The 25,410-nt window shown below is 17.7% G+C and overlaps 9 protein-coding genes across 9 annotated transcripts in view; 5 read left to right on the forward strand and 4 right to left on the reverse strand.

Annotated features, from left to right (window-relative positions):
- PADL01_1217600 (meiotic recombination protein SPO11, putative) overlaps positions 1-124 on the reverse strand; it is a gene marked incomplete at both ends in the record, with an annotated part of 2,080 nt that extends 1,956 nt beyond the window's left edge. Inside the window, one exon of the mRNA XM_028683133.1 lies at positions 1-124. This exon is cut by the window's left edge and continues 225 nt beyond it. Within this exon, the coding sequence (XP_028539341.1) occupies positions 1-124 (124 nt within the window).
- A 956-nt stretch (positions 125-1,080) lies between these two features.
- PADL01_1217700 (snoRNA-associated small subunit rRNA processing protein, putative) lies at positions 1,081-4,440 on the forward strand (the record flags this gene model as incomplete). The annotated part of the gene is made up of 1 exon (XM_028683134.1): positions 1,081-4,440. The coding sequence occupies one exon, from the start codon at positions 1,081-1,083 to the stop codon at positions 4,438-4,440; it is 3,360 nt and encodes a 1,119-aa protein (XP_028539342.1).
- Positions 4,441-5,238: 798 nt separating this feature from the next.
- Positions 5,239-8,001, forward strand: PADL01_1217800 (GTP-binding protein, putative; the record flags this gene model as incomplete). The annotated part of the gene is made up of 1 exon (XM_028683135.1): positions 5,239-8,001. The coding sequence occupies one exon, from the start codon at positions 5,239-5,241 to the stop codon at positions 7,999-8,001; it is 2,763 nt and encodes a 920-aa protein (XP_028539343.1).
- Positions 8,002-8,414: 413 nt separating this feature from the next.
- On the reverse strand, positions 8,415-11,120 carry PADL01_1217900 (conserved Plasmodium protein, unknown function; the record flags this gene model as incomplete). Its single annotated transcript, XM_028683136.1, has 1 exon — positions 8,415-11,120. One exon carries the CDS (start codon positions 11,118-11,120, stop codon positions 8,415-8,417), a length of 2,706 nt encoding a protein of 901 aa, XP_028539344.1.
- A 4,112-nt stretch (positions 11,121-15,232) lies between these two features.
- PADL01_1218000 (conserved Plasmodium protein, unknown function) lies at positions 15,233-15,877 on the forward strand (the record flags this gene model as incomplete). Its single annotated transcript, XM_028683138.1, has 1 exon — positions 15,233-15,877. The coding sequence occupies one exon, from the start codon at positions 15,233-15,235 to the stop codon at positions 15,875-15,877; it is 645 nt and encodes a 214-aa protein (XP_028539345.1).
- A 2,015-nt stretch (positions 15,878-17,892) lies between these two features.
- On the forward strand, positions 17,893-18,789 carry PADL01_1218100 (anaphase promoting complex subunit 10, putative; the record flags this gene model as incomplete). The annotated part of the gene is made up of 1 exon (XM_028683139.1): positions 17,893-18,789. One exon carries the CDS (start codon positions 17,893-17,895, stop codon positions 18,787-18,789), a length of 897 nt encoding a protein of 298 aa, XP_028539346.1.
- A 459-nt stretch (positions 18,790-19,248) lies between these two features.
- PADL01_1218200 (conserved Plasmodium protein, unknown function) lies at positions 19,249-20,700 on the reverse strand (the record flags this gene model as incomplete). Its single annotated transcript, XM_028683140.1, has 1 exon — positions 19,249-20,700. The coding sequence occupies one exon, from the start codon at positions 20,698-20,700 to the stop codon at positions 19,249-19,251; it is 1,452 nt and encodes a 483-aa protein (XP_028539347.1).
- A 288-nt stretch (positions 20,701-20,988) lies between these two features.
- PADL01_1218300 (zinc finger protein, putative) lies at positions 20,989-21,231 on the reverse strand (the record flags this gene model as incomplete). The annotated part of the gene is made up of 1 exon (XM_028683141.1): positions 20,989-21,231. The coding sequence occupies one exon, from the start codon at positions 21,229-21,231 to the stop codon at positions 20,989-20,991; it is 243 nt and encodes an 80-aa protein (XP_028539348.1).
- A 1,398-nt stretch (positions 21,232-22,629) lies between these two features.
- On the forward strand, positions 22,630-24,293 carry PADL01_1218400 (conserved protein, unknown function; the record flags this gene model as incomplete). The annotated part of the gene is made up of 3 exons (XM_028683142.1): positions 22,630-22,682; positions 22,797-22,888; positions 22,987-24,293. The coding sequence occupies 3 exons, from the start codon at positions 22,630-22,632 to the stop codon at positions 24,291-24,293; spliced, it is 1,452 nt and encodes a 483-aa protein (XP_028539349.1).
- Between the last annotated feature and the right edge of the window lie 1,117 nt (positions 24,294-25,410).

Here is a 25,410-nt window from a genome sequence, read left to right on the forward strand (position 1 = left end):
ATAATCTCGTTATATCTATAATTTTTCCTTTTGACAAAATTTTTTTTTTTTTTTCGTCTAACAGACTTATTACAAAATCGACAACATACTTTTCTAGTGAACAAATAATATCAACAGCGGACATCTTAAAGAAATATAAAAAAAAAAAAAAAAAAAAAAAAAAAAAAAATATACATATACATATATAATATAAGAAGAAAATTATATCAATATTATATATTTATAATCAAATCCGATAGAGAATCATATTTTCTTTTTTACAAAAAAATAAAAAGAAAAAAATAGGATAAGAAAAAACAACTGTGTTGAAAAAAGGACGTAAGGGAATAATAATAATTCAGAATATACCAATAAAATAAATATATACATATAAATATATATATATATATATATATAATAATTTTTATTTTTTTAAATATTATATATTATAATATATTATTCATTATTTTAAAAAATTTTTTATATAAATAAAAAAAAAAAAAAAAACATACATAATATTATAAGATATATAAAATATAATATTATATTTTCATATATGCATTAAATATAAAATCCAAAGGTACCACTAGGGTAACGGTCAGTATATATTTATTTATAATAATTAATATATATATATATAATATTTTTTTTTTTTTTTTTTTAAATTGAACATATATATATTATATATATATTGATGTCACAATTCTGTTAATTTTTAAAAAAAAGAAAAAAGTTTGGAACATACTATATTCTCTATAATTTAAGATATATGCAAAAGAAAAAAAAAAAAAAAAATGTTATAATAAACATTAAAACATTATATTATATATAATATTATGTAGAATAAAAGAAATGATTTTATTATATATTTTACAAAATGGAATGAAAAATAAAAAAATTGTCATTTAAAAAATATAACTTTTTTTTTTTTTTTTTTTTTTAATAATAATAACTGAGAGTTTGATAGTAATAATATTAAATAGATATTTGGACTAAATATCTTCTTCATAATAATAAATAATATATATATTATATATATATATATATATATATATATATATTTTTTTTTTTTTTTTTTCTTTTATTATTGATATATTTATAATGACGACGTCTACATTTGATCCTTCTTGGGGTCAAATAAAAAACGATAAAAGCGAAAATAATAACAATAATAATAATAATAATTATAATAATAATTATAATAATAGTTGTAGTCAGGTGTTTAGTTCAAAAAATGAAGGAGATGCTAACGACAAAACGAGACTTATAATTAAGAATATTCCCAAGTATATGAATGAAATTGATTTGAAGAAACATTTTTTTAAAATGAAAGATCATAATATTAATTTCCAAATAACTGATATAAAAATTATGAAAAGAAAAAAAATAATAAATAATAAAGAACATTATGAATCTAGAAGAATCTGTTTCATTGGATTTCTTAATAATTATCATTGTCAAAGTTTTAAAAAGTTTTTTAATAATACATATATTAATACAAGCAAAATTATTATAGAAGATGCAATTTCTCCTTCCCTTTTAAAATCTAATAATATAAAATATAACAATCTAAATGTAACAAATTTTAAAAGTGATCCCAATGAAATTCAAAAGACAAAAAAAAAAGAAAAGGATAAAGGAAAGGGAAAAGGAAAATCTATTCAAATTGTGAAGGATAAAAATTTTATAAATAAAACCGTTCAAGTTAAAAAAACCAAAGCTGGAATGAACACCACTAGAAGTCATGTCATTTTTTTGGATGAAGAGAATCCAGATGTGCTTCCGCCAGTGGAAGGATTAGAAAATGATAAATCTCAAGAAAAAAAAAAGAAGAAGAAAAAAAAAAAAAAAAAAAAAAAAAAAAATATAATTGATGAAGATAATAATAATAATAATAATAATACAAGAGGTGATAAAAATGTTATAAATGATGAAGAAGATATTTTAAAAACTGAAAATAATAATATAAAGGATGAAAAAATTATTAAAGATAATGAGGTTTTATTAAATGATGCATCTGATGGACATTCAAATAACGAAGATGATGCTCTTACATGGTTAAAAGAAATTTCAAAAAAAGAAAAGAAAGATGAATCATCACTAATGGATCAAAATATTAAAAAAAAAAATAACATCGAAAAAAATGACAATATTGTTAGTATTGTTAGTAATGATAACAAAAAAAATGATACTACTTATGAGCTAGATATTGAAAGCGAATCAGAAGATATGAATACTACAAAATTAATAATATTTAATTTACCACCTGTAAACGAACAAGATATAAAATCATTATGTGAGAGATATGGACCCATAGTAGATGTAAAAGTTTTTAAAAAGAAATCTATTAAGGGTGATACACAAATATATTTGAATGACAAAGGTTCAAATAAATCGACAGATGATTTTTTTATTAAATTGTTAAAAGGAAATACAACAAATAATAAAAAAAATAAAAATAATAATAGTAATAGTAATAATATTAATAATGAGAGTGATTACAACACAGATTATTTTAATAATAATCATATGGTGGACCATAATAAAAATGAATACGATAATTATAATGATACATGCAATAATAAAATATTATACAACGATCTGACAAATATTAAAGTATATGCATTTGTGAGTTTTATGTTTCCTAGTTCTTGTGAGAAAGCAAAAATACATCTAAATAATAAAATATATGGAGGTAAAATATTAACTATTAAATATGCAAAAGAAAAAAAAATAAATAACTATGAAGAGAAAAATATGGAAAATATAAATGAAAAAAATATTTTTATTAAATTATCTAATGAATGTAAAACATCTTATAAAAAGATATTAGAAATTCAAAAAAAAAAATCTTGTCAAAATGAAAATATGTGGAATATATTATATACAGATATAAATACAAGTATTAATAATTTTTGCAAAGAAAATAATTGTTCTATAGAATCTGTATTAAATATAAAAGATAAAAATATTGCAGTTAATGTTTCTCTTACAGAAACATATATTATTAATAAGATAAAGGAGTGGATTAAAAAAGAGGGAATATATTTAGATGCATTTGAACAAATATATATAAAAAAAAAAAAAAATGAAGATGAAAAGGATATAACAAATATGAATAGTAATAATAAAAAGGAATACATCTCAAATGATAATAGTAATAATAATAATAATAGTAATAATAATATATCTATTGAAAATAACATGGATAATAAAGAAATTGTAAAGTATAAACGAAGTAATGATACTATAATAATTAAAAATTTATCTATATATACAAATCAAAATGATATCATTAATTTATTTAAACAATATGGTGTTTTAAAAAGAGTTAGTTTTTCACCTTATAATAATATTTGTATTATTCAATATGAAAATCCTGATCATGCTAAAAAAGCTTTTATATCAAATTCTTATATAAGATATAAAAAGTTACCATTATATTTAGAATGGGCACCATTAAATTTATTTACAACACAGAAGGATATAAAAAATGGAGACAATGATATGATAAATGATAAGAAAGAATCAAAGAGGGAAGAAACAAATGAAGATGATGCTACAAATAATATAGACCAGAATGTTTATAAAAATGATGATTCTCAAAATATAGATAATTTAAATTATGATGATGATGATAATAACGATGATGAATATGAAGAAGGGACACATGCAAGTATTTATATAAAGAATATAAACTTTAATACTAAAGAAGAGGATTTAAAAAAACTATTTGAAAAAATAGAAGGTTTTATAACATGTAATATTATTAAGAGTAAAAAAGTTATAACACAAAAAGAGAAAGAATCAAATAAAACATCTAAAATTTATAATAATACTATATCTTTAGGATATGGATTTGCAGAATATAAAAATAAAGAATTAGCTATTGAAGCTATAAAAAAATTAGCAGGTACACGTTTAAATGATCATATATTAGAAATGAGTTTATCTCATAATAGAATAAAAAATAATAAAAATAATAAAAATAATAATAAAAATAATGAGGATGAAAAATTCATAATTAAAGACAAAAAGAAAGTAACTAAAAAACTTGTTGTAAAAAATTTAGCTTTTCAAGTAAATAAAGAAGAATTAAGAAAATTATTTTCAGCATTTGGAAATATAAAAAGTGTAAGAATACCAAGAAATGTATATAATCGTAGTAGAGGTTATGCATTTATAGAATTTATGTCAAACAAAGAATGTTGTAATGCTATTGAATCTTTACAACATACACATTTATATGGAAGACATCTAATTATAGATTTTGCTGATGATTTTATTTTTGATAAAAATATAGATGAATATGATAAATTAAAAGAATTAAATAATAAACAAAATGAAAATATTATAACATCCGAACAAGCTAAAAGAAAATCCATATATGAATCTCAAAAGAATGAACAAATAACTGAATCAAAAAAAAGAAGACTCACATCAAATATGGAACTAATATAAAGCCTAATAAAATGAAGTATACATATTAATGTATATAATTTGGATATTCAAATATATATATATATATAATATATATATAATATATATATATTTTATAATTTTATCTTTCTTTTTCTTTTTATATTAATTTTTTTTTTGTAACAAGATTGTTTCCCCCAAAAGGGAATATATATATATATATTATATATATATATTTTTTTTTTTTTTTTTTTTTTTATTTAAAAAAATAAAAGTCAACTTTAATTTTTAAAAACATATCATGATAATTAAAAAAATTAAATGTCATTTAATATATATAATATTACATTTAATTTTTTAATTTTTCATTTATATATATTAAAATGTATAATTAAAAATATACTCATATATATATATATAGCTTATATATCAACACATTCGTTTTATTTTCTCAACACCTTAAATAAATCATTCAAAAAAAAAATATATATATATATAATATATTTTATGTGTATGATTTTTTTGGCCCTTCTTGTTAAGATGAAAGAAAATAAATAAAATAAAAATATATATATATATATATATATATATATATAATAAAACAATACTATACTATATATTATTATTTATAAGAATGATATATAAATATTAATATATTTGTAAATTATAATAATATATAAAATGTATTTATATTTATATTTATATTAATATATAATTATGCTGAGAAAAAAAAAATATATATATATTATATATATATATATATATATATATGTATTATTTCATTTTTTTTCATTTCTTTTTAATATATATATCTATATATTACATGTAATATAGTTTATTATGAACTATAATAAAATAACACTCTATATAATAATTTTTTATTTTTCCTTATCCTTTTTTCACACTTATATTGTTATTAAAAAGTTTAATATATATTCTAAACATCTCTTTTCTCAAGCCTGTAACAGATACACACATAATATATTAAAAAAAAAAAAAAAAAAATGTACATATAATATTAATTATTATTCGTTTTTATCACCTCATGTAGAGGTCTTTAATATTAAAACGGAAAAAAAAGATACCTTCTCAATTTATATGAACAATAAGAGTCATCAAACAGATGATCATATAGATGATCATATAGATGATCATATAGATGATCAAATAGATGATCAAATAGATGATCAAATAAATGAACATATAGATGATCATTTAAATGATGATGCATACCATACAACAAATGCAAAGCATATAAGAGAAAGCCAGGAGCATGAAATATCTACAGATTGTAATAAAATGATAGAGCCAAAAAAAAAAAAAAAAAAAAATATTAAAAAGAATAAAATAAGAATAAAAGTAATGAAGGAAAATAAATTGAAAAATAAAAAATTGACGAAAAAAAAAAATTTATTTAATATAAATGAGTACAGTACGTCAGATGATAATAGTATTATGATGAACGAGGAAAAAGAAGAAGAACAAGAAGAACAAGAAGAACAAGAAGAACAAGAAGAACAAGAAAAACAAAATTATGATGATGATATAAAACAACAACCCCTTCATTGTGATGATACAAATGAAAGTATTCAGATTTCATCTAATAAGGATCATAAACAAAGTATTATATCAAATTCTCAACAAATAAATGATAATTATTTTTATGATGAAAAAAAAATGTCGACAAATATATATACATCTAATAATAATATATACAATAAAGATACACATGAAGATATTAAAATGGATGATATAAATATTGAAGAAAATCAAAAGAATAAAAAAAAGAAAGATGTTGAATTAAAAATAATCCGTAATTTACCTTTAATATCAATTATTGGTAGACCTAATGTTGGTAAATCGACCATTTTTAATCGACTTACTAGAAAATATCAAGAAGGTAGTATTGTTTTAGATGTTAGTAGCACAAGAGATAAATTATATGGAGAAGTGGAGTGGGAAGGATATAAATTTGAACTGGTAGATACAGGTGGCTTAGTGTTTGAAGAAGAAAAGTTTTCAAAAGAAATAAAAGATCAAATTCTTATGGCTCTAAAAGAATCATCAGTTGTTATTTTTGTTGTTGATGGTATACATGGTGTGGATCCTAGAGATATTGAAATCTGCAGATTTTTAAGAAAATATATAAATATAAAACAATCAAAAGGAGAAGACATCAATAAAAAGGTAAACGTAAATGTAAATGCAAATGTAAATGTAAATGTAAATACAAATGTAAATGTAAACGTAAATGCAAATGCAAATGTAAATGCAAATGTAAATATAAAGGAACAAGAAATTGTTGATTCACAAGCATATGATAATAAAAATATAAAACAGTTAGATGATAAAGAGGAAAATTTACAAAGATATGATAAAATAAATCAGTATGATATACAAAATAATATAAAAAAAAAAGATACATATAATAATACATCTAATGATGTAAAGGAGAATACTAATAATGATTGTAAGAAAGTACCAATAAAAGTTATTTTATGTGTAAATAAATGTGAATCTTATAAAGATGGTTATTATAAAGCACAAGAATTTTGGTCCCTGGGATTTGGAGATCCATTTCCTTGTAGTGGAATTCATGGGAATGGTCTCTCAGAAATTTTAGATGAATGTATTAAACATATAGATAAAATAAAAATAAATGAATTAGATGATAATATAAATGAAGAAAATACTATTAATATTAGTTTTATAGGGAAACCAAATACTGGTAAATCTAGTATATTAAATAAAATATTAAATTGTAATCGTTTTATTGTTTCTCCTCTAGCTGGAACTACTGTAGATTCTATTGATGTTCTAGTTAAATTAAAAAATAGTGATCGTATATATCGTCTTATTGATACAGCAGGAATACAAAAAAGAAAAAAAAATGTATCTTTTAATAGTAAAACAAAATATGAATATCTTTTATATAATAGAACAGAAAAAGCTATAAAAAGAAGTGATGTATGTATTCTTGTAATCGATTCTTTTAATGGTATTAGTACACAAGATATCAATATTGCTAGAAAAATTCTACAAGAAAATAAAAGTTGTATTATCTGTTGTAATAAATGGGATCTAATATATAATAAAAATGATATTTTTAATGATACCAAAAATTATGTTCTAAATCTATTAAAACCTATAGATTTTTCTAATATTCTTTTCATGTCAGCTAAAACTTCTCAAAGATTATTAAACATATTTGATCTTGCTGAACAAACATATCAAAATTATATTAAACGTGTTAATACAAATACTCTAAATGAAATTATTAAAGAAGCATTATTATTAAGACCACCTATTCCAATTAAAAATAAATCCTTAAATATATATTATGCTTTTCAGTCTCATATTAAACCACCAGGATTTGTTTTCATTTGTAATTCAGAAAAATCAGCTTATCTTAACTATACTAAATATCTAGAAAATAGAATACGTGAAGCATTCAATATTAAAGGTACACCCATCAAAATCTATTACAAACAAAAAAAATTAAGAAAAATTATCAACAAACAGAAAAAACCTGATAAATATAATCTAGACATACAGGCCATTCAAAAAAATTTTCAAAAAATGCAATCCCAAGGAAAAAAATAATTATATAAATATAAATATAAGAATAAAAATATATATATGAACATATTTATGTCATATTTTTTTTTTTTTTTTTTTTATTTTTTTGTATAAACATTTAATATAAAAAATTAAAATATTATACCTATATGTTTATTTTTTTATGTGCAACGGTGAACATATACACATTGTTGGCAATATTATTTACAAAAAAAAAAAAAAAATAAAATAAAATAATAATAAATAAAAGAGTGATATATAAAAGCATAAAATATAAGAGTGATGTATAAGTATAAAATATAAGAACATAATAATGTTCCATATATAAATGAATAAATTAAAAATATGTAGTGTGCTCAAATAGCATGACAATGATATATTATAAAACACACACATGTACATATATATATATATATATATGTATATATTTTATTTTTTTAATTAAAATTAAATGTTATGCTTGTAAAATTATCTTGGCTATTTTCTATGTTCATATTATTTCCTTGCTCATTTTCTACATTCCTACTAAAGGATAAGAAATTGTTACTTACATAATTTCTCCTAAAATTTTGAATGAGGTTACTAATATTATGATCAGATGAATTCGATACATTATCATTTACATTATTAGGAATATTTTCTATATTTGAATTTGTATTAGTTATTTCCTGTTCAGCCTCATTTATTACACCCTGAACGTTTGTTATATGCTCAGATCTGTCACTCTGAAAAAATCCTTCCTTTGTATTATGATCACTCTTTATATTAATGTTATCACCATCACATATATCATTATCATCATCACATATATTATTATCACCATCACATATGTCATTATCATCACCACATATATTATTATCATCACCACATATATTATTATCATCACCACATATATTATTATCACATATATTTATTTCATCATTGTTTACATCATAACTAACATATCTTTTTTCAAATAACAACATCTTTACAAAAAATTTTATCCTCGAATCTTCCTTCTCTTGACGCTGAGGATCGTTATTTAAATAGTCAATTATTTTTTCATAATTTATTATTTTATTAACAAATTTAGAGAAGGAAAAAGTACTCTTATCATAAACTGTCGTTTTTAATTTTTTCGTTTTAAAAAATCCATCGATATTTTCATCATCTGTATCATCATCACTATTTGATGATTCTGATGATATATATTTTTGTTTGTTCTCTTTTTTTTTATTATTATTTCTAAATGCTAATGTTATATTATTTTGCCTCTTCGCATTGTCTATTTGATCATACGTATCATCATCAATACAAGTATCAATATTATAATTATTATCAATATGGCAATTATTATTATTAATATTTGATATATCTATAGAATCATTTTTTCCATTGGTCATAATTATTTTATCATTTACATTCATAACGTTGTTTATAATTGATTGTCTACAAATCTGTTCCCCCCCTTTATTGTGACCTTTCTCTATGTAATATTCATCGTATGTAAAATTATCAAAAGAATTGTTATATGTATTATTTCTATTATTACCCACACAACCATTAATAATATTATATCTCTTATTATTATTATTTTTTTTGTTATTTTTGTTGCTGTTGTTTTTTTTATTTTTGGGTGTATTCATTTGTTCCTCCAGTTTATCACTTCTATTCCCCTTTGAACATTTTTTCATAGCCTCAATAATACGTTGAGTAGTCTCTTTCACAATAGTATTATCATGATCAATCTCTGATGTGTCTACTTCTTTTCCTTTATTTATTCTTATGTGTGTTCCACCTACTGTTATATCATTCATTGTATCCATACTACTTAATATCCTTTCAGTTTGAACTCCTCTTAAATTATCAAAAATAGATTTGATATAATTCAATTTTTGTATGTCCATATGATTTGTACCTTTAAGTAAGATTATCATTTTTTTCAATTTGAAATTTTCAGATTTTAAAAAGTCAATAATATTTTTAAAATATATATTTGGAAGGATGGTAATATAATAATTTTTTGGATATAATAATTCAATCTTATTTAGAGTATCAGAAAAATTATATATAATACTTTTAATATTATGAAAAACTAATCTTTCTGTGTGTTCAGATTCACAATCATTAAATGAATATAAGCTTTCATAATTATATATTCTCAATATTTCTATTGGAGGTTTAGCCCAAAAAGGCAAATCAGATAAATAAGAAAAAAAAGCATAAAATAAAATATCATGTACTAATAAACGATAAGATAATTCTAAACCTTTTAATTTGTCATTCAATATAGGATCTTCACATACATATTGTAATATACCAGAATCATATAAAGGTAAACTAAATTTTGGTAATAGACGTAATAAATATATATAATGATTAATAGGTTCAAATATTGTCTGAATTGTTAATAATTTTGAAGAATTATAAAATATATCAATAGTTGGAATAGATGCTATATAATTATCATTTATTATTTTATCTCGTGCATTATATATTGGATTATATGTACTAATTATATTATCACCCTTTTCCCATTGGAAAGGAAAATTATCACTAATAAGGATATTACTATTATTATTATTACTAATATTTTTTTTATTATTATTATTATTATCACTTTCTTTTATTATATTATCATATTTTTCTATAAAATTATAATTACTATTTAATTTATTTATTATATTTTCTTTTAACTTCTTATCATATAATAATCCCTTTTTTATCAATTTATTATAAATCCATGTTTTTTCATTTTTTTTATTTTGATCATTTTGATATATTATATCTTTTGGATATATTTCCTTTTTCAAAAGATTCAAGTTTATATATTCATTCACATTATTAGGGAACTCTAAACTTTCTTTTAAATTCTGATATTTAAAATTTTTATTCAAAAAATATAAATCTAATAATGGAAAGCATAAATTCCTTTCTTCCTTTTTCATATTTTTTAATATTTTATTGATTTCATTATCTCTTTTCTCTTTTGCGCTCAAAAATATATTGCCACAATTGTAGCACTTCTCATTATTCTCTTCCTCACTAATTTTTTTATTTTCACAATTGTAACGATACTCATTATTTTCTTCTTCATTAATTTTTTTATTTTCACAATTGTCTTCTTTTTTATCATTACTGTCTAGGGGTTCCAAATAGATCATTGTTAATACTTCATTTGTCCTGTTTTTTTTTTTTTTTTTTCTTTTTTTTTTTTTTTAAATGGCAATAATGGACACACAAATGTTGTTATATATATGTGAAAGTAATATAAATGTATATATACAAAATGTTATATATATATATATATATATATATATATGTATTTTTTTTTTTTTAATTTATTTAAAATATTTATCGCTTAATTATAACCACATATTTGACAACAAATATATGAGCGTTTTTGTCTCAAATATAGAAAAAAATACACAATGTAGAATTCAATACATTTTAATTTATTATATATATATATATATATTTTCTATATTTGTATATTAAATATATCATATATAATCTTTTATATATTTAATATATATATATATAATATATACACATATTAATTTATATTTCATTTTAAATATGTGTGCACGTTATAATTTATATATATGCATATATATACATAATATATTACACTTTAGTATAGAAAAATATCATTCTGTACATCTATTTTTATCATTACACATATATAAATATATATATATATATATATATATATATATATATATATAATATAATATAATATAATTTAATTTAATTTTGTTTTATTATATCCATTTTAAATATATGCAATATTACATCAATACATATTTCTATATGTATTTTTTTTTTTTTTTTTTTTTTTTTTTTTTTTTTTTATGATAAAAGTGAACAAAATAACTATTTAAAATAATGAAAAAAAAAAAAAAAAATAATAATAAATAAAAGTAACATAAAAAACAAATATTGTCTACCACGTTTTAATATTTTGTTTTCTTCATTTTCATGTTTTTGTATATACAATATATAATTATATACATAATATATATACTTTTTGGAACAATGTAAAGTTCAATGAAATTATATGACAACCTGTAATTCCCTTCAGCGTTTTAAATACAGCCAAAAAAAAAATAAATAAATAAAAAAAAAAAAAAAAAAAAAAAAAAAAAAAAAAAAATTATTTAAATGTACATTTTGGCTAGACATGCGTTTTCTCCTTACACAGTAAGGTAAAAATATATAAATATATAAATAAATAAATATATATATATATATATATATGTTTTTATTTTTCTTTTTATATATGCATTATTTTAAGAAAGTCATTTATAATGATGAGAAATATACCAAATAATGCATAATATTTTTAATATACGAATTAACAGTTCCTTTATTTAATATTTTATATTATTTTATTTATACATATATTTTTTTATTCCTATACAACCTATTCCTTCACGTTATATTAAAAAAAGAAAGAATAAACACATAACCATAGTAATGCTACATATATATTATATATATAATACCCATTATAACAGAAGAAGAATATATCGAAAAATTTTAAACATGTTTATATAATATTACAAAATATTAATTTTTAGATATAAAGTCGACAGTTTTTTTAAAATATATAACATTATTATTATACTACATAAAACATAGAACATGTGTGTTTATGATGCACATATATAAGAAATGGGACATTATATATATATATGAACTATATTCCCTTTTTTTAATTTTAAAAAATAAAGATATAAGATGCATACATAAAGACATACATATATATTATTCATTTAAACATAAGGGATACACATTAATATAATATTAATGGTATAAGGAAAATTATAAAATAATAAATAAAAGAAATATATTAATATATATATATATATATATATATATATATATGCAACATTTATGTTTGCTTTTAAAAAAAATTCTCTTTTTTTATTTTTTTTATTTTTATACAATTCATTTTGTTTGCTCCCTTTTTATATTTAAGAAACATTTCTATAAGAATTAAAAATATTATCAAGCTACAATTTAAAGAAATTTTAAAAAAATGTTCATTTTCTTATAATATGAATATACTTATTATTATAATAATATATTAGCTCAAATTTATCTTTATATATATTTGTAAAAATAAAATAAAATAATTATATATATATATATACATTTATATTTATATATATTATAAAAAGTACACTACATAAATAATTTGTAAAAAAATTATATAAGTTTACAAATTTGCCATTATATATAGAAAATTTTCATTCATTTATTATTTTTTTTTTTTTTATATTTTTTTCTAAATAACATAATAATAATTTTTTAAAATTATTGTATAATTTAAAATCACCTCAGTTTTTTTTTTTTTTTTTTTTTTTTTTTTTTTTTTGCGTACAATATTAAAAATATTATAATAATATATAGCAAATTTTTCCACAAGTATAATATATTTATATATATATATAAAGCAAAATTATTATATCTTCAAAATTATAATATACAATATTTTTATATAATGTGCTATATGGAAAACATATTTTCTTCTCAATGACAAATATTTTTATAAATATAAATACTATTACAATAAAATATTATATTTACTTTATATATATAATATATATTTTATATATATATATATTAAAAAAAACGTACAAAATAAGAATTATATTTTATATTATGTTATATATAGATTTTAATATTGATATAAATTATATTATTTATATATATTATATAAATATTATATACTGATTTTAAAAAAAGTTATATATAAAATATAAAAAGGTTCCAATTTTTATATTATGTATGAGTTTTATAAAATATATAAAGAAATTTTTTTTTTGCATGTTTTTTGCATGTTTCTCTATGCATAAAAATTTATTTATATTTATATATATATATACTATACATATATATAAATTAAAAAAGAATATATACATAAATTAATATATATATTATATATATATATATATATTATAATATATAATTATTATATAATATAATATTATATTTATAATAATATTTATATATAACTTATAATAATGAATATGCAAAAATTAAAAAAAAAAAAAAAAAAAAAAACAAAGTAAAAAGAAATACAATACTATATACAATACAATAATTAAAATTTTTATAATAGTATAAAATGTAATCTATATAATTATAATTGTATTGAATAATATATTTATTTATTAACATATATTATTAATCTTTTTTTTTTTTACATTTTTTTTATAACTTTTTTCTATATTTTTCCAAAAAAAAAAATAGTATATTTTATTTTTTACTTTTTTATTCTATATATAATAATATATAACAATTTAGATTTATTTATATGTTATTTATATATATTATATATAAATTTTTATTTAAAAGAAAAAAAAATTGAAACTTTTTTTTTTCTTTTTCATAAATATTATTATATATATATTAAGAAGTTGATTTATATATAATAATACAATAGAATACTTAATTTTTTCATAATATGAAAAAAGGATTCTTTTAAAAAATAAATGCATATATATTATTATATATATATATATATAAGTGAAAGATTATATATATATTATATTTTGAAAGACTGGAGTATTTTATAAGAGTAGCATTGAAAATATATTATATATATATATATGTATTAATTTTACACTCCACATTAGTTATATATATATATTATATTTATTTATAGGAACTATTTTTTTTTTTTTTTTTTATGAAAGAAAAAAAATTTGTTTATATTATTTTATAAATAAATTTTATATATGTAATTTTATTGTAGAATTGCTTTCTTTCTTTCTTTTTTTTTTTTTTTTTTTTTTAATTAAATATAAAAGAAAGCCATTATAAAAATATATATAAAAGGAATATATTAATATAATGTACAAACTTTTTTATATTGTATGTTATTTTTTTTATTTAATATGCCTATATTATTATCCATATTTTTTATGCTATAAAAAGGAAAAAATATATAAAGAGTATATTTATTTTGAATAGAAGGGAAGAAAAAAAAGTATAATCTTTTTATAGTAAAATTAAAATGTGTATTTTTATATATGTATAATAATATTTGTATATTTATATATATAATATTTATTTATATACACAAAAAAATATATATGAAATTTTGCCATATTATTCTCATATATTATTTCTTATTATTTTATTTTAACTTTTAATCTTACCATATTAAAAATATATATATATATAAATATATATATATATATATTAACTTGATAACGCAAAAAAATAAAAAAAAAAAAATAAATAATAATACATTTTATATATAATGACAGTTACATTGGAAAGTTTAAATGAAGAAAAGTTACAGAATTATCACAACAAAAGAAAATATAATTGTCGTATGACATTTACAAGATTTACAAAAAAGAGATTTAAAAATAAAGATAATAATAAGGAAGGAAAAATTAATATTAGAACGTCCTTAATTAAGAATGAAATTATTGGTGATGACAATGATGACTTTATAGATAATAGTTTTATGAGAACTTGTCATAAATTTAAATTTTATAAAAATAATCGAACGGATGTATATAATCCTTATGATCGAAAATTAGAAAATTATAATTATGAAAGAGACGAAACATTTTGTTCTTTAACTGATCTTGATGATATTGTACATGATGATAAGAAAAAAAAAAATAAATATTTTATTTATAAAAATAAAAGTTTAAATGATTACAACTCCTGTTTTGAAAAAAAAAGTAAAAGACTTAAATGGTTCCGTTTAAAAAGAAAAAAAAAAAAAGATTATGTTAATGAAGAAAGTATTAAATATCTTAATGAATCTGTCTGTTCAAATTTTAAAGAGGCAAATAAAAGTAATCAAATTCAAAACTCATCTGAATATACTAGAGGTTGTGTTTTAAATACTGTTAATGGAATTAAAGGATTTTCAACATGGATTATTTGAAAAATAAAAATAAAAATATATATATAATAATAATAATAAAAAAAAAAAAATAAAATATATATATGTACATATATAATTGTACCTTATAGCTAGCCACAAATATATATATATATATATATATATGTATATGTGTGTGTATTTATGTATGTATTTACACATTTTAGCTAGCTGCACATATTTTTACCTTATCATGTAAGGTAAATAAATAAATTTATATTTAATATATTTATTTGATAAAGAATGATAACAAAATATAAGGAAAATATAAAGAAAATGATGAGGAAAAAAAAAAATAAAATAATAATAGTAATAATAAAATAAAAACTAAGAGAGAGAAGAATAACCAAAAAAAAAAAAAAAAAACGAATAAACATTAGATAAGATTGAAACAAAAATGAGTTATTGAAATATTATTCCAAGTTACGTATATTAAAAAAATTGAAGAATATATTTTTTCTATTAAGTTGCTTTAATAAAAAATAAAAAAAAAAAACAAAAAAACAAGAAAGAAAAAAAGAAATGTAGAATATTATAATTATAACGGTTTAATATGGATATTACAAAAATTATATATACACATATATTTATATATATATATATATATATATATATATATAATATATTTATATTTTTCCCCTTTGCCCTTATATATAGACATTGATAATTTCTTTGAATGTAATTTTTTTCATTTGGGGATTATATCAGAAACTTTACAATTTTTTTAATGTGTATATATTTATAAATTTTTTTTTTTTTTTTTCTTCCTTTTTTCTTTTTTTTTTTTTATTTTCCTTCTATATAAATATATGTATATCTATATCTATCTATATATATATATATATATATATATATATATATATATATATATATATGATTTTCCTTTATTTATTATTATAATAAATGTAAGGATAGATCGAAAATTGAAAATAATAAAAAGAAAAAAAAGGAATACAAAAAAGAAGAAAAAAATAAGAGTGAAAATTAAAAAATAATATATATTTATGTTGAAATCAAGCAACTAATATATATATATATATATATTTTAATATTTTATATATAATTTTTTTTTTTTTTTTTATCAATTTTTTTAATATATTTACGATTTAATAGTTTTTATTTTTATATAATAATACTTTATTTATATATTATAAATAGAGCATTATTTTTTATTTGATTTTTTTTTTCCCCATCAACATTATATATATATATATATATATTTATTTATTTATTTGTTTATTTGCATATATAAGTATTATTATACAATATGTATATATATATATGTATCTATTTTATTTTATTTATTTATTTATTTTATTTTTTTTTTTTTTCTTTAAATATAAATAAATATATTCCCTTAAATCAGGATATATTATTATATGTTCCTTTTTTTCCCTTTTTTTTTTTTTTTTCTCCATTATGTGTATATTTTATAAAAAACACTTTTTAGTATATACAATTTTTACAAAAAAACAAAATTTATAAACATAAATGAGTAAATTAAATTTTTACATCAAAAAAAAAAAAAACTTTAAAACTTTTCAAAATAAGATGATGAAAAGACTTTCGTTTTTATAGCTTTATTTTAAAATAAAGTATAACTGATGATAAATGTCTATATTTTATTTTTTTAACTATATGAAAGGTATAATATTTTAAACACTTTCCTTTAATTCGCAACATAAAATGGTTCATAATGTGTATAATTGAAGATATATAACTTTTCTTAAAATTAAAAAAAAAAAAAAAAAAAAAAAAAAAAAAAAAAGATTTTTTTGTTTAAAATACTTTCTATATATGTCTTATTTAAAAATAGCACACATTATATATATATGACAAAAAAATTGTATTTTTTTTATATTAATTCGAGAATAATTAAAAAAAAAATTTTTATTATTATTTTATTTTTTATTATTATTTTATTTTTTATTATTATTATATTTTTTATTATTATTTTATTTTTTATTATTATTTTATTTTTTATCATTATTTTATTTTTTTTTTTAATTATATCTATTATGACCACAGATAATATAAGAAAATCTAAATATCCTTCTTTAAAGTATATAGAAGACTATCAATATGACTATACTTATTATAATTGTGATACCGAAGATAACTTAGATATAAATTATAAATATGTAAATTTTTGTAATATTATTGAACAGTTGGATTTACTTGAATCCCCCCCAAAAAGTAGTCATGATAGTGTTAAAAAAAAAGGATGTAACTACGAACGATTGAAAAAAAAGAATGAGAAATATTATTCCTTTTTAGATTTAGAAAGTAAGCTAAATAATGTATATGATAATGATATATCTTCATTTATGTATGAAAAGAAGATTTCTTTAGATGATAAACATAGATTACCAAAAATTCGATTAAGTAAAAAATATGTTGAACTTGGATGCATAGGGTTTTGGAAGTTATCAAGTTTTAAAAAAAAATTCAATATAAAAAATTTAAGAGATAATGATGCTAATACATATTGGCAAACTGATAGTTTAGCTCCACATACTATAACAATTCAATTTATAAAGTTATTAAAAATTTCTAAAATTTTTTTACTATTAAATTATTATTTAGATGAATCTTATACACCTAATGAAATAACAGTACATATTGGTAATGATGAAAATCACCTTGAATTATTATGTGAAACGTTTTGTGATATGAATAAATACTCCTTAAATGAACCTTTTTGGTTTCTTATAGATTTTGAAAATTGTAACATGTCTTCTTATTATTACAATTATAATATGAATCATTTAAAAAAAAAGAATGATATATATTGTCGTTGTTTGAAAATTTCTATAATATCAAGTCAACATAATGGAAAAGATACACGTATAAGGCAACTACAAATCTATGGTCCAAATTATATTCATTACAAATATGATAAAATGTTAATATAAAAAAAATTATATAATATAATATAATATAATATAATATAATATAATATAATATAATATAATATAATATTAAATCTTAATTAATAAAATGTTATTTTATATTTTCCAAATATGGATAATATATAAATGAAAAGTATTTTATTAAACATTAAATTGATTAAAAAATAAAATAATATTTTACAATAAAGTGTGAATTATAAAAAGTAACAACAAAAAAAATAAACATAAATAAATAAATAAATATATATATATATATATATATGTAACATTTAATACATATAATGTATATAAATTAATACAAAACAATATTTTTTCTTTGTATTGTCAATTTTTTAAAGGAGACATTAATGAAAAATAAAATGTATATATTCATATATATATATATATATATATCCATTTTATAAATGTTATATTATTAATACCATTATTTTATATATATATATATTTTTTTCCGTATGCATTTTATTCTTCATAATATTCCTTTTCCATCTGCTCCAATATTTTCAATTTATCTGATAAAGTCACATTCAATAAATTCGACTTCTCATTCTTTAATCTCTTCTCTAACTCTTCCTTTATTTTTTCTTCAAAGTTTAAATCATTTATTCGCCTCTGATAAGATGTCATCCCCTTTTCCTTATTCTGAGATATATAATTTTGCATATTATGAACATTCATTTTTTTTTTACCTGAACTGTTCATATTTTTATTATCATGTTCAAAATATTTTAAGCTATTTTTTTCAAAACGATCATCATCATTTTGGCTATTTACCTGATCATTTGAATAATTAATATGATCAAAATTATTATTAATGTTAGAATTAAATTGGATATTCATATTAATATCATCAAAAATATCATACTCTTTATTATTAAAATTGTTTTCTATATTATCATCATCTAACAAATGATCATCTTGATCATTAAAAAAAAGTTCTTCTTTATCATCAAAATAATGTTCTTCTTCATTTTCACTAAACTTTTCTTGCATATTATTTTCAAACTCATCACTACTATTTAGCATATTTTGAATATAATCATCAGACATTTGATAATCACTATCATAATTTCTTTCACTTGAACTTTCGTCAGGATAATCAGACATTTCTTTTTCTGAATTACTATCAGATATAGAAGATGATGAAAAAGAATTGGTTTCATACTCTTTCTCATTATTTCCATAAATATCTTCTAGAACTAAAACTTCAGAAGAATCAACATTATTATTTTTTATATCATAAAGATAGTCCATATAATTATGTAATTGTATTTTTTCTTCATCCAATATGTATAAATCATATTCGTAATTTTTATAATCATCATTATCTTGTTTTTCTACTACACTTTGGTTATATTCATTATAATTATCATTATTATTATCATTATTATCATTATCATCATTTTTTTTTTTTTTTTTTTTTTTTTCTTTTTCCTTTTGATTTATATCCACATCGATTATTTTATACACTCCTTTCCCATTACCATCTAAATTAATATATTGAATATTTTCATTTATAATTTTATATTTCTTTAAGTTATTAATGGTTTGTTTTAAATCCTTTTCATAATTTTTTAGGCTGCTTAATTTTCTTTTTCTCTTTTCTTCTTCAATATTTAAATATTCATACAAATTGTTCGTTTCATAATTTTCTTTTTCATGTTTTAAAAATAAATTTATGCAGTCAATATTTTTTTCATCCTTACCTTCCTCGGGTATGATAGTATCAATATGTTTATAAAAATTGCCATGACATATCCTTTTATTAGATTTCTTTACATAAATAGATGGAATACTTGTATCATCAATTCTTCTTTTTACTCTAATTATGACCTTTTCTATATGTTTCTCTCTTTTTTTGTTTTTCCGGTTATTTTTATTCTCATCTTGAATATTTTCAGTGTCTTTATACATTATTTATAAAAACAAAAGGATATAAATAAATAAATATATATATATATAAAACAATATAATATGATATACTTTATCTCTACAAAATTGTAAATATATAAAAATATAATCTTTAAATATAGCTCTATTGGTTATTTTTAATATAACTTCTACATATATATATATGTTCCATTTCAATGTATGTTATAAAAATAAAGAAATGGTTATATAAAATTTAATAGATTTATTAAATATATTTATAAATATTTTATATTTATATTTATATATATATATATTTTTTTTTGTTATTATTTATGTATATTTATGTAACTCCTCAGGAGTATATAAAATTTTTATTGTTAACGAGCAACTTGGACATTTGAGAATATTTTCTCCTTTGAATAGATTTTCTAAGGTAACTTCAAAAATATCTCCACATGGGCATGGATAAAAAAAAGTTTTTATTGATTCATCAAATTCAAAATCTATCAATTTAACTTCTTCATATATAACATCAAATGTTTCAGTTACTTGGTAATTAGTTTCAACTATCATTTTTTAAAATAACAGAAATAAATTACAGATTTTTTTAAAAAATAAAGGCAAGCGAAAAAAAAGAAAAAAAAAAAAAAAAAATATATATATAATATATACTTGTTGATGTTGTTAAATTAATATAATATGCATTTATTTTACTGACAAGGAATGATAGAAAAAAAAAAAAAATAAATAAATAATAAATTAATATAAATATATAAACTTTCAACAATTAAAAAATTAACAGTATTTTTTTGCATTTATATTATTATATATATATATATATAATATATATATATTTTTATATAATACGTATATAACATTCTCTTTTAACTATATATTCAATATTTACCAATAAATATATCATATGCCCATAATATTATATTATAATAATATATATTATATATATTCTTTTTTTTTTTTTTCTATCATACATTAATTTTGATTTAAGAAAAAAAAAAAAAAAAAAAAAAAAAAGTGCACACGATTTAAAGCCTATAATTATTATATATAAAAAAAAAATATATATTTTTTTTTATATATTTCTTAAAAAATACAGTATTTATATATATATATGTGATGATATTATTTTACCAACTTCCATAGGATTTATATAATAAATATGAAAACATTATAAGCATAATTTTGAATATTTTTAAAATATATCAAATTAAAAAATATATATATATTTAATATATATGTATAATTTATTAAAATAATAAAAGAAATAATAATTTATTGGATAATTATAATTAGAATTATAAAAGGATATTAAAAAAAAATACAATTATTTTATTATTTTTTTTTAATTTATTCCATGATATATATATTTGTGTATTTATTTACAATTAAAAACATATTTTTTTATGAATAAATTAAAAAGAAATATGAAATAAAATATTTTTAGACTTGCATAAATTTTATATATTTATAAATATATATATATTTTTTTTATGTGTACTTGTTTGTTTATTTTAAATAAAATATAAATTTAGCAATAAATATTTTATAATTTTTTATTTTAAATATATATATATATATAAGGACAAATTATTTTAACATTTTAAATATTCATTTGTATAATATATATATTATATTTATTTATATAATTTTATTTTATTTTAATTTTTTTTTTTTTTTTTTTTTTTTATTTGTTGTTGTTGTGATGCATAATCATGTTCAATATAGGAAACAAATAGAAAAACGAAAAAATTAAAAAAAAAAAAAAAAAAAAAAAAAAAAACCCATAAATGAAAAATTTATTTATTTGACCGTTTTGTAATATAAAAAAAATAAAATTAAATATTTTTTTAAAAAAGTAATAATTTTCATATACACATATATATATATATATTTATTTATTTAACTTTTCATTTTTCTTTTGTAATATAATTTAAAAAAAAGGGAAAAAATAAAATGGCAACAAAGTTCAGTGTTAAATTGAAGATATACGATTTGTCTAGGGGAATGTAATATAAAAAATAAAAATTGCACCACAAATATATATATATATATATATATATGTATGTATGTATGTATGTATATTTTTAATATTTATATTTATTTATATATTTTATTTTAAGGGTCAAAACCTGGTCTCCTCTTTTAATTGGCAAACAAATTGACGGGGTGTGGCATACAGCCGTCTTGGTTTATAATATGGAATATTTTTACGGTAAAAAAAAATAACAAATATTTAAATATATATACATATACATATATATATATAATTCATTTATGTATGTTAATTTTTTTTTTTTTTTTTTTTTGAAGGGGGAGGTATTCTATGCTTGGAAGAACACGAATTTGAAACGTTTTATAATATAAAACCAGTAGGTATTATAGATATGGGTACTACCGAATTATTACAATCACATTTTCATGAATATTTAAATGGTATTCAAAAGAATTTCACTGTAGATAAATATAATATTGTCAACTGGAATTGCAATAATTTTACAAATGAAGTTTGTAATTTTCTTGTTGGTAAAAATATTCCACAATATATTTTAAATACTCCATATGAAGTTATGTCCACAAGTAAAGGGAAACTTATTCTTGATATGATGCAATCTTATCAAAGCTCTATTGCTCCAGGTTTTGATAATAATCAAAATAATTCAACTAGCCAAAATAATCAATTTAGTCAAAATAACACAACTAGCCAAAATAATCAATCAATTCAAAATAATATGGCTAGCCAAGATAATACATTAATATCAAATAATATATCATGTAAAACATCTGAATTATGGGAAAATACATCAACAATAGATAGAAATATGAATAATATAAAAAATATATTAACTAGTCAAAATGATATAATATCATCAGATCAAAATTGTAATATTATTGATAATAATAAAAATATTGGAAAGGGAGGAGATGATTCATCCAAATTACCAAGTGTCTCTTTAGAAAATTTCTTTAAAGATTGTGAGATAGAAAAAGTATTAAATGATTATATGAAAGATGAGAAATATAGTGTAGATGAAAAAAAACAATTTTTCAATTTTTTAAAAACATTTTATGATAATATATTACAAAATGAAGATTTATTAAAGAACCGAGTTATTTATAAAAAAAATCATCCAATCTTTTTTAATAATATGGATACTATGAATAATGACTATGATAATATATTATCATCTTTATCATTTTGTAATGGGTTTTCTGAAAATAATGAGGCGAATAATTCACAACATTTGACAATTTACATAGATATGAAAAAAATTAAAACAACTACCTTTCAAGAACATTTAAATGTTGTAATAAATAAAGAAATATTTTTAAAAAATAAAGATCCATGTATATATAAAAATGAAGTTTTATATTTGAAAGATATATCTGAATATAATCTTAATAGTAATGACAAAGCCAAAAATAATTCTCAAAACAATATTTTTGTTTTTTTATCACACATGTTTTTAAAAAATAATGTAGATATGAATAATACAAAAAATGATATTTCATCTTTTCAAGGTTTGCATAATATAATTAAAGCAGGTGCTCAAGAGGAAAAACAATATATTCTAAGACTAAACAAAATTATAAATGATCACATACAAGCATTAACATGATGTATATATATATATATGGAAAGAAAAAGAAAAAAAAAATCAAATGTTTGAATAAAAAGGCAGTATTGTATATATGTTCATATGTTTATATATATAGCATGCACATTTTTTTTTTTTTTTTTTTTTTTTTTTTTTTTTTTTTTTTTTGAGTGCACGCATAAAGGGAAAAAAAAGAAAAAATAGGAGAAACGCAAAAGAATATTATTATTATTATTATTTTTTTTTTTACTCACAAAAGGTAGAATGTTCTTTTTCATTATTGAAAAAAAAAAAAAGAAAGAGAGAACATGAGTACACACTTTGTTTTTTTATAAACCCACAAAATTTTTATATTCCTAGAAGGGAATTTTTTCATTAAAATGAAAAAGTATGTATACATAATTATAAGCATGTCCATATATAATATATATATATATATAGATATTTTTTTTCCATTATTTTTTTTTTTTTTTTTTAGTATTATATATAAAGTTATTAAAACGAGCATCTATAATAATATATTATATAAATATATATATATATATATATTATATTTATACGCTAGTTTTTTTTTTTTTTTTTTTTTCGCTATAATTTTTAGTATATATATTTATTGAGGTTAAAAAAAAAAAAAAAAAAAATTACTGCATGCTTGTTGTATATATATATATGTATATATAACTGCCCTGTTAAAAAAAAAAAAAAAAAAAAAAAAAATGAGTTCTTCCAATTAATAATATTGAAACCAATGAAAAAAAATGATAAAATATAAATATATATATATATATATATATATATATATTTATATATTTACAATTTGATGAACATATTTGAACATATGATTTATTAAAACCGTTGTTGGAAATTCATATAAAAATTATATATATTACAAATATGTAAGATGTATAATATATATATTATATATATATATTTGTTCTCTCTATTTTTTGTGAATATATATTTTTTACAAAGAAAGATTGAAGCCCAACGTTTAAGGATATTTTATATTTCTTAATTAAAGATGCTTTTTTTTATTTAGAATATATAAATATATTTATATATTCATATATTTATATATATATGTAAGTTTCTTTTTTTTTTTTTTTTTAAAAGAGAATTGTTCTATTCATTGTACACA

This window comes from Plasmodium sp. gorilla clade G2 (genome assembly GCF_900097015.1).
Source record: "Plasmodium sp. gorilla clade G2 genome assembly, chromosome: 12".
In the NCBI taxonomy this organism is placed as follows: Eukaryota; Apicomplexa; class Aconoidasida; order Haemosporida; family Plasmodiidae; genus Plasmodium; species Plasmodium adleri (nom. inval.).